Here is a 15,059-nt window from a genome sequence, read left to right as displayed (position 1 = left end):
AAAAACACTTCGGCTGGGCACGGTGGCTCACGCCTGTAATCCCAGTACTTTGGGAGGTTGAGGCGGGTGGATCATGAGGTCAGGAGATTAAGACCATCCTGGCTAATATGGTGAAATCCCGTCTGTACTAAAAATATGAAAATATTAGCCGGTCAAGGTGGCGGGCGCCTGTGGTCCCAGCTACTCGGGAGGTTGAGGCAAGAGAATGGCGTGAACCTGGGAGGCGGAGCTTGCAGTGAGCTGCGATCGCGCCACAGCACTCCAGGCTGGGCGACAGAGCAATACTCGGTCCCAAAACAAATAAACAAACAAAAAAACACTTCCAGGTAACATTTTTGGAGCAACATTGCTTCTTTCTTTCTTTCTTTCTTTTTCTTTTTTCTTTTTTTTTTTTTTTTGAGACGGAATAACATTGTTTCTTTTCTTTTCTTTTTCTTTTTTGGAGATAGAGTCTTGCTCTGTGGCCCAGCATGGAGTGCCACAATCTTGGATCACTGCAACCTCTGCCTCTGGGGTTCAAGCGATTCCCCTGCCTCAGCCTCCTGAGTAGCTGGAATTACAGTTGTCCGCAACAATGCCTGGCTAATTTTTATAATTTTAGTAGAGAAGGGATTTCAGCATGTTAGCCAGGCTGGTCTTGAACTCCTCACTTCGGGTGATTCACCCGCCTCGGCCACCAAAATGCTGTGATTAAAGGCGTGAGTCACTGCACCTGGCTCTAAGTGTTTCTTATAACCCCCAAAACTTAAAAACATAATACTTTTCATTCTATATTAGCACTTTCTTAGGCTTATGAATAATTCATTCATATTTAGGGTATACTTTTCCAATACAACAAAATGCTAAACCTGTTTAACTACTTTTCTCGCTGAAAGGTACTCTGTATTAGACCACACTTTAAATAAATATCCTCTTATGTGATAGTTTAAATTCAAATCTATAAATCCATTTATAAACACAAAATGTATAAAATAATGGCAAACCTGAAATAATTCTGGTATGTATAGAACTTTGATTCTTTAAGTACTGTGAAATGCAAATGACATTCTTTTTGGTATAAATTTTCTCTATAATAGATTAACTTTATAAATTTAAAATTCTAATTACCGTCTTAACAATGTGGCGTCAAAAAAGATTAAAATTTCCTGGGATTCTTATTTTATAGAGCATAAAGTTAATGCTACATGTGGCTCTCTTTTAGGAAACTTTCTAATGTAATATTCTGAAAACTCCTGTTCTTTTGTTGGCTTGTTATTAAGCCAAACATTTACAGATTTTTTTTCCCCTTTATCTCTCTGTGGCTTTTTATAAGTTAAAAATCCCTTTACAGTTTTATTTTGAAACACTATTCATATAAACATTTCAATGACTTTTTCCCTCTCAAATCAATATTAGTCATTTCACTGGCAAAAGGTAGAAGCTAGCTATTCTCAAATCCCAAAGCATGAATCAGGTGGCTGAAAAACATTTTGATGGACAAAGACCACTATAAGGACTAATGCTCTTGGTACATATTATCCATTTTTGTGCATCTAAATCAAGTACAAGTAGAGTCGTCAAAGGGAATAGCAGATCTCATGAGAAAACTGAGAGAAAAATTAAGTAACTTAATGAAATCTGATAGGCTAGTGAAACAAAAGCTCAACCAAGACAAAACAGAAAAGTCATGAGCTAGTGTACTGTGAAAATCAAAATACCATCATCTATGTTACGGAAAAAATTATTATCACTATTTCATTAGAAGGTATATGGGTTTATGATTTCTGTGAGTAAAAAATTAGTGTTTTTGAGAGTTAATTTGATTATTACCTTAAAAAGAAATTATCTTTATATTAATATGTACCAAGTATAATAAAATGGACAGCAAATATTCCTAGCTAATAGTTATATAAATTCAATTTAATCATATTAAAATTCAAATAATCATTTTCAACATTGTGTTAATGTAAGATACGATACTCAGTAATTCTTATTATATACACAGAAAAATTAAAGAATGCAACTAATTCTAACTTCTATGATGGGAATAATACATCAAATAAAAGCAATTTTTTTTTTTTTACCTATGTCTTATTTGTGTGTGTGTGTACACATGTGCATGCGTGTGTGTATTAATACATAATGTTTTGGTGTGTGCATATGTACAGATATATATTTCATTGACATATTTCAAGGAGATACATCTATTTCAAGGATATAATATATATTCCAAGAATATATATATATATATTTCAAATATATGTCAAGGATATATATATATTTCAAGGATATTTATGTGTGTATGCCAATATATGTACATATATATCATGTATGTCATATGTGTGTGTATATGTATATATATAAAATAAAGATACATTTCCTTTTGCAAATTTTTCCTGATTGTAGACCACATCAAAGGAAAGCAATGTTTTTGATAGAAATAAATTAATAGAAGTCCACAAAAATTTACTTTAAACAAGTACCTGAATAAAGTCATAGAACTTAACTTCATACAAATTATAATAATTAGCAGCAATTGATTGATGCATTGTAAATAGACAATGAGAGATACTTCAAGCTTATACTTGGTGTTTCCTTCCAAGGGGTGGTAAAAATTCTTTCTGTAAGGACTTCTTTTTTTTTTTTTTTTTTTTTTTGAGACAGAGTGTCTCTCTCTGTCTTGCAGGCTGGAGTGCAGTGGCGCGATCTCGGCTCACTGCAAGCTCCACCTCCCCGGTCTCACATCATTCTCTTGCCTCAGCCTTCCGAGTAGCTGGGACTACAGGCGTGCACCGCCTACGCCCAGCTATTTTTTTTTTTTTTTTTGAATTTTTAGTAGAGACGGGGTTTCACCGTGTCAGCCAGGATGGCCTCGATCTCCTGACCTCGTGATCTGCCCGCCTGGGACTCCCAAAGTGCTGGGATTATAGGCATGAGTTACCGCGCCCGGCCAGGACTTATTATATAATGTACTTAGTACATTAGATACTCTAAAAGACTCCTAAGGCTGTCTAGGAAAAATATTAGAAAAATTTGAAGTTAAACTTAGATTTCCTATAAAGGTAGCAATCTATGAATTGGAAGTAGAAGTGGACAGGAAGAAATTTTTCATTCAACAAATACGTATTTTTCTTTTCTTTTATGAACACTACCACAACATAATTTTCAGCAAATATGATATCTATTATTACTATTTTAAACTATATAAAACCTCCTGCGTGTGTACTCTTTTCAAATTTTCTTAAGTTAACATGATTTTTAACTGACAAATTGTATACATTAATGGCGTACAATGTGATATTTTGATACTGATAAATGTATACAATGTGGAATGATTAAAACAAACACATTAACACATCAGCCATCACATTACCTGTCCTTTTCGTGTAGTGAGACATTTGAAATTTAGTTATTTTGAAATACATAATACATTATCATTAATTATAGTCACCCTGCTGTGCAGATCATCTCAAAACTTATTTCTTCTGCAACTCAAGCTTTACAATCTTGGACCAGCAACAACTCATTCTCTTCCCATCCTTGTGTGCAGTTTCATCTTAATGAATATTTTTATAATTATAATAACTTTCATAGATGATATCTAGCCTTGCTGTTTTCCTCATAAGGATCTCAACCACACATTCTCTTAACAAAAGGGCTGTCGGTTCACTGATACTAATTCTATGCAGTCACTGCAGAATTAAAGACCTGGCATCAGTCCAGGGGGATCTGGCTCCTAAGCAAATATTCACGATTTTAAAAAGAATTACTCAGTGCAACACTATAAAAACAACTGCATGTTGGCACTTACGTTTAGAAATTACTAGTTGTCTATGCTGATTTGAGTTTAATACTTCATTCTAAAAGGCCTAACACAGTAATTTTTAAATACTTGTTGAATATAAAAGAAGTAATATAGAAAAATAGTATATAGCAATATCCACACCTGTATGTTTTGTGAATGAAACAATGCATATTAATTTGTTATAAATTTTTAGAGTTATAAAAAAATTAGCAGCTTTTAATTTTTTTCCACCAAGTAATCATTGAGTGCTTTCTATAGTTGTTTAGTTTAACCAACACACCTCTGATAAATGGGGTATGCTGATATACAATGAAGTCTACTTATATATTTAAAGCATATAAATCCAACTCTGTCTGCTCTGGAAGAATACTGTTCAGGGAAAAAAGAGGGTAGGGTGAATGCAAGTAACAAACAGAAAGAGGAGAAGCAAATGTAATTAATACGGTGTGGTTGATTTCACCCAGATTTCTTCTCAGTGCTTATGCTAGGTGAACATGATATAGAAGAGTTGAGTCGGCTGTTCCCTCAGATAGATTGTATTCCTCCAGTGTGAGTCTCTTGATGTATGGAGCCTGAATCTAGGTTTTATGATCTAGAATATAATTTTTATGCTGCATGATGTCTAAATGAAGCTATTCTTATCTAGGGCTCCAGCAATGACAAAGTGCTTAGTTCTTACTGACTGAAGGGACATCAAAGAATATTCAAGAAGCACATCACAAAGGAACTTTTGATTACACATGATTTTCACCTCACCTTCTTTAAGTCTCAAATCTCAAACTCAGATCTCCCTATATCGCCCTATTCAAAATTTCTGATCATAGTCTTGACCCTCCCACTATACACTTAGAATTATTCTTTCTCTGTGCTATTTTTATTTTTTACATTGCTTTCAGCACCTTCGAATGCATTATATAATTTGCTTATTTACTTAGCTTATTGATTTTTAAGTATGCCCTCACCAATTGCAAGCTCCGTGCAGGAATATTTTTTTGTTTGGTTAAAGGATATATTCCAAGGACCTAGAATGGAGCCTGGCTGCTAGAGGGGACTTAGTCATATTTTTTGAATGAAAACATGAATAAATTTTCAAAGTGATGCCCTTGGAACATTACCACTGGATAAGATGTGACTCCATTAAATGTTAATAAGCACTCGTGGCAGATAATCATGTTTTTAAACATGATAGGTGTTTTTAAACAATGTTCTTATCTAAAAGTTTTCTTTAATGTAATGGGAAAAAATATAGTCCATAAGAATATCTGGAATATATAACTCAATTTTTAAAATTAAATGTTTCTTTAATTTGTAAAAATAAATAGAATTATCTGAGATAAGTAAATATAAATACATGAAGCATTTGGGGGGGAGTCACTTTTTTCTAATAAATGCCAGAGCGCATTCATACATGATCAGGAGAAGTATGAATTTAAGAAGATAGAAGTAATAAATAAAAGCAGAAGAGAAATTTTAATAAACTACAGTATATTAGCAGCATGATGAGAAAGCCTAATTGATATTCAATTCTTAGAATGGGGCTTAATCCATAGGCAGACATAATATATTAGCACAGCACAAAAAACACTTCTGCTCTATCTAATAAAACAATTACGGTAAAAACTAATCATTCTTATTCCTAACATGAATACAGCATGATGAACTATTTTCATATTTTTTAGGACTGTGTGCAAACTAACTGTGCCAGGAGCATCACCAAAATTAAATCTGAGAAAAGTACCAGGGATTGTGAAATACACAGATAATTGCATTGAAAAGTTTTTCAAAGTGTACATTCATGATGCAAATAATATTATTTTCCTCATGTATAAGTAGAAAACTGTATTTATAAAGCAAATCTCATCATTTGGAAAGTGTGTTAAAATATTTGAAAAAACAAACAGTGGTATGAGCATCCATTAATAAACTGATTTATGCTTTATTCATACATGACTGAGACAAAATATGTGATACCACAGTTCAGTCCATTTTCTGTAGCCAAATTGAAACCTCTAATGATATTTAAACTAACAATAATTAATAATTTAATATTTAATGAAATACCTGATAACGTCAGAAGTCTTAAAGAAAACACTGCGAGTTCAAGCCTAAAAACGGCTTCTAATTAAATATAAGTGTAAATCACATGCTAATGAAAGGAAGAAACTGCTTTATTCAAAACGTTAGTGCATTTGTGGCTCAGAGAAATTTTTAAATCCTGTGAATATTCTGTGTCAATTTCAGGCATTATCTGAAAAGAAAAGTTACACTTAAAGTCACATTTTCAAAAACAACCTTCTTCAGGACATAAAATGGAAGTTTAAAAAAAGCTGTCCATAAAGATGTCAAATTAATGAAAGTATCTGAATTTCTCACTGTCAGAAAATAAGATCTTTAGAATGTTTTGATTATTCACTCTCAAATATTGTAATCAAAACGCGATTTGTAGTAGTTCAAGCTATAAAATATTTACAGACAGCATATATACTATATTGAAACATCTGTTTATACATTTGATGTAATTAGATAAAAAACTTCCCTACCCTTCAATGTAATCTTGGAATGGGCAGCAATGCTACTTGACTACATCTATTCATCTTCTTTCCTGTTTTAATAACACAGTGACACCTAAGAAATTATTCTTTGATCTTTCAATAAACTAAGCCTGTGCAGACAGAGGAACGTGGAAGAGGTTAAATTGACATTGATTATTTAAGACACATTCATCATTTATTTAACCATCTCCCTCATCACAAAAACTATGGTGTTTATAGGCCTGTGCTGAGACACTCTGAATTTTTTTTTTTTTAAGTCTTGCCATGTGCATTAGAAGTCAGAGCACATTGTAAACTAACATTAGTTTCACGCCTCCTGACAAATCTGGTGCAGGATAAAAGTAGTTTATTGTACAAATCTTTAAACTTATTCATGGCAGTGAATTTTTAATAGATTTTATTATAATTAATGTTTTCTGGGGATCCTATTTCTTATCTTAAGCAAAATGTGTAGCAACAGTTATTTTCCCAAGGAAATTATATTAATGATGACATGTAGTGTCATATATTCTGATACTCATACCAATAGAATATGGTCCATAATAATCTGTAAAGAACAATTTGTGGCTAATGCTGGCAGCTTTAAGAAGAAAACAAAAGAGTATAAGAAACATCCATAATGTACAAGATTTCCATGAGATATTTCTTGTTTTCGAATAAACACAATTTGCAAGTTATAAATAGATACATGTGTGTATACAATATTTTTGAAAGTTAAAATAAGGTGAAACTATATTTCCTGAGGGTGAAACAGAACAAAACACCATAAACTGAAGAATAAATGATTACTATTGCATATAAAATATTTTAAAAATTACAAATAAATATTCAAAATATATCCTGGTCATGGGAGAAATTGTACTATTTATGAATTATATATTTCCAGTTATGTAATTCATCATACTGAAAGTGTTTTACTTATTTTTGATTTGTTTAAGTATTTCCATCCCCAGTTTTTCACATGCAAGTTGCCCTAAAGTTTAGTATTACAGTTACATCTAGTTACTTTCATAAGTTTTTACATGCATATTTTAGAAATTTAATTTGTTCATACGAAGGGGATTCTTTAAAGACTCGTTGTCAAAAAAGTATTATTCTTTAACCTTAATTCAATACAGTAAGATGCATTAAACTATCACTGTAACACATGAAACAAGCTAGGAACAATGAAGATTTAATGAGGATTAACAATTACCATGGCTTCGTTTTAAATTTTTATTTTCATGCTTAGAGAACTAAATGGCTTTGATATAAGAAATATTGTAGAAATTAGTAAATTATGAGGCATGGATAGGCAAATACATAAGAGGCTGCTGGTAACTATGATGTTAGAATAACTATTCACAGATTAGTCATTTCCCCAGAGGTGTCATTCATTCCTCAGTAACCAGTTCTCACAAGCAATCACTAACAGTGTCACATAAAATTGATGGTGTTACATAAAAGTCTTACATTTTATATTTATATTGCCACTTAAAAAGTTAGAATTCTATCTCTCAAACATTGCTTCTTTAAATTGAATAAAATTGAAAATTTGCATCCAAATGTACATTTGTTTTCCCTTTTCCGAACACATTACTTTAAATAAAAGACTAGACTCCCAACAAAGGTCATGTAGTAGTAAAATGTGACTTCGTTTTTCTGAAATTCAGTTAACTTATTTAAAAATTTTGGGCCTCGAAGTAAGTGGATTCTAATTTAACTTGTAGTCCCTGTGTTGTATGACGTTATATTGGAATAAGATTTAATGAAAATTATGATCTTATTACTCATATTTAACTAACTCTCTATCTTGCAGATTTACAGTTACAAACATTGTTATTTGTAAAACATGTATTGGGTTTATATCCTAAGGACTAGCATATAAATATTTTTATTAAAAAATTTTTAGGCAGGGGGTGGTGGCTCACGCCTGTAGTCCCAGAACTTTTGGAGGCTGAGGCGTGTGGATCATTTGAGGTAAGGAGTTCGAGACTAACCTGACCCACATGACGAAACCCTGTCTCTACTAAAAATACAAACATTAGCTGGCAGTGGTGGTGGGTGCTTGGAATCCCAGTTACTTGGGATGGTGAGGCAGGAGAATCGCTTGAACCCAGGAGACAGAGCTTGCAGTGAGCCGAGATCACGCCACTGCACTCCAGCCTGGGCAACAGAGTGAGACTCCGTCTCAAATAACAAACAAACAAACAAACAAACAAAAACAAGTTTTTAGACAGGGAAAAAAACCCCACAAAAGACCAATATTGAATTACTTGTGGTAAATCCTCTTTAAGTACCATAAAGTTATTTCTTTTTAAAATTAGAAATTAACATAAGTTAAATAATATACAACACTGCTAGAAGAATTTCAGTCACAAAATTGAGATAGAGAATTTAGATATCTAGAATAAATATATCTTAAAATAAGTGTAATACAATAATTTTTAATTCATAGCTTTTAGTGTTGTTTTTAATTAAAAAAACAAGGTATATAAACACTTAAAAACAATTTGTGCAGTAATTCAAAGCTTTGGTTTATTTCCTAAAAGGGAACAGTAGTTTTACATTAAATAATATAGCTTGCACGGCAACACAAAAGTAGCATCCAAGTTTGCTATTTAACATAATGAGAACATGCAGATAAACATATAATTTATCATTATTCATCATCATAAAACTTAAAATTATCTCTATTTTATTTCTAGTTATCAGTAAAGAGCTAAAAATAATAATAAATATATCTAAGTAGAAGAGGGGGTCATCATACATGTTAGCTACAAGATCAAATTACTTTCTTTATTTTTTCATCAAAAGGAAGTTTAAAGTCATGAACTTAGTCAAAATGCAAATTTCTTAGCTGTGTTTAAGAAAAAAATGGGTATTTATATCAATGTTTTCCCAAATAATCCAATGTTACTAGATGTAATACTGTATTAAAACATGTTTTACAATCCTATTTTGACAGTTCAACAAGTATTTTGCACTAACAGAAAAACACTTTCCATTAAATTACTTTCTGCTGCCTGCACTGAAGCCCAAGAACTAAAAAATTATTTTAAATGTTTCTTCAAAGTTGTTTTTGCTTTTACGTGTCTGCATATAAAAATGATGTGCTTCACCTTTGGTGATTACAAACATAGTAACTTTATTAAACTGTTAATAAATAAATATTTTCTCAAAAATAAATTGCCCTAGTTTTCTAATGCATATCTTCTACATGTCTGCAAATTCACTAATTCAAAAGACTGTAACAAAATTGTTGGTTTAAAAAAAATTGATAAGACATTGGTATGCTAGTTGGTTCCTGTAATTATCTTTTTTAGTTCCAGAAAGTAATTGGGGATTGTTTAAGAGCAAAAGATGAATGGTGCACCACTAAATTCTGTTAAATCAATGCATGGACACAGCAGCCGCAAAGGTAAATAAACTGTGGAAGTCTGAATACCAAAAACGAAGATAAAAATGATTTTACAGAGCTACTTACATCATAGCCTAGTAGTTCAGTCTGTGTGGATTTATCTACTCTTGAAGCAAATGCCTTCTGTAAATGCCGAACTTTTCCCTGCAAAATGAAAAAAAAAAAAAAAAAAAAAAAAAAAAAACAACATATTGTTGGTGAGGTGTGTACTTCTATACTAACATTCTCCACTTATTAAAATTTGATTAGTGTATAATTCATGTTCTTCTCTGTGCATACGCTTTGCTCTGTCAGTGCTCTTAAAATTAGCTTAAATATTTAGAGCTTTAATTTTTAGGTCACAACTGTCCCACCTTAAGCATCTTTTCTTCCACTCTAGGCATCACTGAGTCAGAACCACAGTTCAACAGTGGAGTCACAATGTGCTTAAATCCAAGACAAAATGCCCATGCGTTGTTTCCTGTTATCTTTTTAAAATAACTTAGTTGCTATTATTTTGCTGATCCAGTTTCGGAGCATTTATATTTGAAACAAAAAATATTCTTAATAAATGATCCAATGGATTCCATTCAGTTTGTTTTAATTTTTTATGCTTCTTCTTTCCAAAAACCTCTACACATTTAGGAATGTCTACTTCAAGAGACTGACACTAATCCAACCCTGTGATAACTAGGGAAGGGAAGTAATACACGAAGGAGGTTGGGATTTCATATTTCAAATGAAAAACTACAATTTCTGAGTAAACTAATTTGACTGTGCTTCTTTCGGGACCTTCCCTTCTCATTCCTGAATGTGTCACTTAAAATGAGATCTTGAGTTTAATTATTACGTGATGTATTTACTAAGTGCCTCTCACAGCTGAGAGTGTTGTACTCACATGATCACATTTTATCTTCAAATATTTACTATAAATACCACTCATGTTAAACAAAAGCAATACAGTTTAGGAAGTTTAAGTAACTTGAGACAGTTTTCAAAGAAATTCGTGGGATTCCATGGGATTGTGTTTTCCACTTGCTTTAAAGCAGAAGGTCTATCATTTTCTTTTCTTTTGAATGGTTAATAGTTACATAAAACCCAAATGATAAAGGACTGTGATTTAATTTTTCCTTTCCCAGGATTGAAAATGGTGATCAAGAACCTCACTCTCAAGAATTCCAGTTACACAAAATTCTTCCATCCTCACCTCCCTTCCTGTTCCCTCTCCTTCCTTCTCCTCCTTTTCCCCTACCTCCCTATTCCCTCACACTTTCCTTCATTGCTGCTTGGTATTTTTAAGATTATCTGAGATGTTTATCAAAGTACGTACATAATTTAGGTAAATATAATTTAGTTTAACTTACTGAAATATAGAAAAGAAATATTTTATGTTCTATTAATGTCTCATCACTTCTGACTTTCCTAATCACAAAGCATCTAGTTCTGCTAGTCAGAGAAAAATTCGATGCAGATTAGATCATGCAGGAAGATGTTACATCAGTGAGGTAGAAGTTTTTAATTTTTTGAAAAAGATAAGTAGAAATGTGGCTGCATTTTCCAAACCAAATTTCAAATAAGAAAAAACAAATTGTATTCATCTAGACATATTGATTGGGATGAAGAAAAGAACACGGAGAGGTAGTAATAGGTAAAGGAGCAATAATGTTGTCCATCATTGAAAAGTTGTTCAGGAAAGTTTGATTATCTACTTTTGAGATAGATTGGAATCATAAGTATGTGAAAAGTAAATTTTATTGCAAATCTGTAATTATATAAACTTCTGTGTATAAATTAGAGTCTATGCACTCATGTATAGAGCAGGGGAAAATAGCTGCCAAATGCTTCCATTATGCCACAGCTCACATTTCTATTTCAAGGGCTTTCATCTTGAGGATAGGAGTTGGACAGTGTTGGTAACTTCTGGATTACTGGTTTGAGTTATAAGACTTAGAAAATTCAAATAATGATAAATAAAATTCCAAGCAACTTTATTAACCAATATACTAACCAAAACAAGAGCAAACAAATGAACAAAAACTTCAAGTAACAGTTATCTTTGGAAATTAAACAAAACACAGACATTTCCCAGTAATATCATTGTCACTCCCTCTTGTAGGCATTAATTACAACAAATGATGTATTTGAATTGTTTATTATGGTATGCACATGTGTGCCATACTCAAATGTAGTGAATAAAATCTAAGTTTCCTATAGACTTAGGTACAAAGAATTAAGAATTAAATATTTCTAGCATAATAGAAGGCCATAAACATATGAAAGTTTATGACAAACGTCTATCACATACAATTAGAAGATTAAAGAAATAATACATAGCTTTCGGGAGATGATTCTTAATGGAGCTCCTGCATTTCTAAATGGTAGATGGAAATTTATAGACTGATAAATTTAATATGTATAAAAATAGTTTTATAGATAATTAAACAGAAAATGTACCACAAAAGTAGCTATTACTAGAGGGTAGAATTGCAGATAGTTTTGATTTCTTATGCAATAAATTTATATTAATTTCATAAATATAGATATTTTATCAGAGATATAGAAATAAAGTATCATCATGTATTTTCAATTTCATATTGATTTGATATAATGATTAAATTCTTTTTTTTTTTTTTTTTTTTTGAGACGGAGTCTCACTCTGTCACCCAGGCTGGAGTGCAGTGGTGTGATCTGGACTCACTGCAAGCTCCGCCTCCTGGGTTCACGCCATTCTCCTGCCTCAGCCTCCCAAGTAGCTGGGACTACAGGCGCCCACCACCATGCTTGGCTAATTTTTTTTGGACTTTTAGTAGAGACAGGGTTTCACCGTGTTAGCCAGGATGGTCTTGATCTCCTGACCTTGTGATCCGCCTGCCTCAGCCTCCCAAAGTGCTGGGATTACAGGCGTGAGCCACCACGCCCGGCCAATGATTAAATTCTTGATTAAAATTATCTTCAGTTTATTTCAATATAGAGAAATTTCACCTTCATGATAGGAATATATTTGGATTTTATAATTTTTTATTAAATGCATATTATGGTAATTGCTTAGGGCAGAGGGAACACTAAGGGAAAAAAAGAAAATATATCCCTTTCTATGAAGACACTTCCAGTGTGAGTCAGAAAAATAAGACAATCAGCATTCTATAGGAAAAGTATAGTTACCACGGAGAGAGCCGGAGGTGTGTATGTATGGAAACGGTAGAAGCTACTGACATCCCAGCTAAGACCAGAAAAACGAATTACTATTAGCCAATTTGAAGTGGAACTGAGTGATATGGAACCTAAGAAGGCAATAGTATTTGCAAATATTTAGAAGTCAGAGAGACCATGACAAAGATATGCATAAACAACTACTACTTCAAAATTGCCTAAAGGGAGTCAATTAAAGGGACAATGTGAGGAATGAGATTAGAGTGGTAACTCAAGTTTATGCCAGAAAGGATAGAATGCTATGTCAAAAGATTTGAGAGTCAGCTCAATTTTCAAAATATGATTTTATACTTAAAGGCCATAAAATATTTTAACTAAATGAGGATGGAACTTATTTAAATACATCCTTCACTTTATATTGTACATAAAAAGGGATATATATGTATGCATCCATACAGAAGGAAGCAATATGGAGAAGAGAAACTGGAAGTGTGCTGAGCTTTGACCACCAATGAATTTACACCATGTGATTTAAGGTGGCTCTCTTTCAGTAGTCTCCCATGTAAGGAGACATTGTCATTCCTTCTTCTAACCTCTCTGAGGGATAGTGAAGAATTAAAACAACTCAATTTGTAGTAGATAAATTTTATATATAAATCTATGCCCCTGACAAAATACCCAATTGTCTTTAAGTTTCCTTTCCAAGCAATGACAAAATACACCCTTTATTTTTTTCACATTTATGATTAATAAAACATGTGTGCTTAGAAAAAGCAAAAAGGGCTAGCATATTATGTAAAAAGGTAAAACTAAAATGAGATGAAAGTGACAGATTTTGTGATTTACATTTATTGTTAAATTTTCATGTAATCTGAGTCCTGAATATGTGTAGGTTTTGAGTTATATAATATTGTTATATGAATTAAAAATATGTTTTTCTTCTCTAAGTTTCCAAGTTATTTCATCTGAGATTAAAAGTAATAAGTGACATTTGTATAATAAAAGTCAGTAACATAAATAAATATATACAAACCTAATAAAATATATAAACTTACTAAGGGTACTTAACTGTACTCACATTCCCTTTCCTTCTGTAAGCATTAACAATTTAATTATTATTACTAATAATAGATGCCATTAGTAGAATGTAGGTTATATGCCAGGCACTGTATCAAGTAATGCACATATATATGAATCCTCTCCAGAACATACAAAAGCTGTGTTTTTGTTCCTTTTATAAAAAACAGCAAACTGATACTTTGGTAATATCAGTTGCTAAATATCACACAAGATAGTAAGTGGAGCAGCCCAGAAGAAAACCTTTTTTACTGGTCTCTGGACCCTAGTACAGAGACACTGTAACTCTTTTAAAAAGCTTACAAATAGTGTTGCTGCCTCCACATCACATATTCAAGGAAATATATCAAATATGTATTTTTATACTTGTTGCACAGCTAGTAATTACAGATGGAAATAAAACTATTTTTGGTGTCCACCTTGTCTATATTTTCTTGCAGATTCAATATTAGCCCCCCTTTTTTTTAAACTGTGGAAACAATTTAAGATTACTTAAGATTACTTAAGATTTACCAATCTACAGGAAATACCAATGTATTTCCTGTAAAAGCACAATTCCACAGAATGCCTACTAATATAAATATCATCAGCAATGCATTTTGGAGCATACATTTGGAATAAAATGATAAAGTCAACATAGAGTTAAACACAAAATTGGAAGCAAGATATCAAACAAACAAAAACTAAATGTTGAAAAGGCATGAAATCCTTTTGATAGCAATGATATTATCAGTTCAAGCAGAGTAATATAAAAATATATTCTGTTTAAACTGTTAAAATCATTTCTTGGATATGTGTACTCTGTGTGTGTGTGTGTGTGTGTGTATGTATGTGTGTATTTAATACATTGGATATTCATAGAATCTGACTCCATGACATATCATGTCTATATAAAAAGGCTGGTTCCTAACTTTTAGGCTTTTAAAATTTAGTTTTATTACTAAAAATATATATCTCTTTAATGAGCATGAAAGATATAATAGGTACCACTAATATATCCATGTTTTTGCATTTGGATGTGCACATACTCAAGTACACGTTGCTGAGGAAGCACTAAAGAGGAGGAAATGTGATAGAAATCAAAACCAAGACAAAGCCATGGCAAAGCCAGTACAAT

General features: G+C 32.1%; 1 protein-coding gene across 2 annotated transcripts in view; it reads right to left on the bottom strand.

Moving 5' to 3' along the window:
• The window catches only part of CCSER1 (coiled-coil serine rich protein 1), a 1,539,837-nt gene that overhangs the window by 679,128 nt on the left and 845,650 nt on the right, over positions 1-15,059 (bottom strand). For both annotated transcript variants that reach the window (XM_030921405.1, XM_030921410.1), the window contains exon 9: positions 9,803-9,880. In XM_030921405.1, coding sequence (XP_030777265.1) covers positions 9,803-9,880 — 78 coding nt within the window. The remainder of the gene's footprint in view (positions 1-9,802; positions 9,881-15,059) is intronic.

This window comes from Rhinopithecus roxellana, chromosome 2 (genome assembly GCF_007565055.1).
Source record: "Rhinopithecus roxellana isolate Shanxi Qingling chromosome 2, ASM756505v1, whole genome shotgun sequence".
NCBI lineage: Eukaryota > Metazoa > Chordata > Mammalia > Primates > Cercopithecidae > Rhinopithecus > Rhinopithecus roxellana.
The sequence above is the reverse complement of the archived record's forward strand: the minus strand, read 5'-3'. Positions and strand labels throughout refer to the sequence as shown.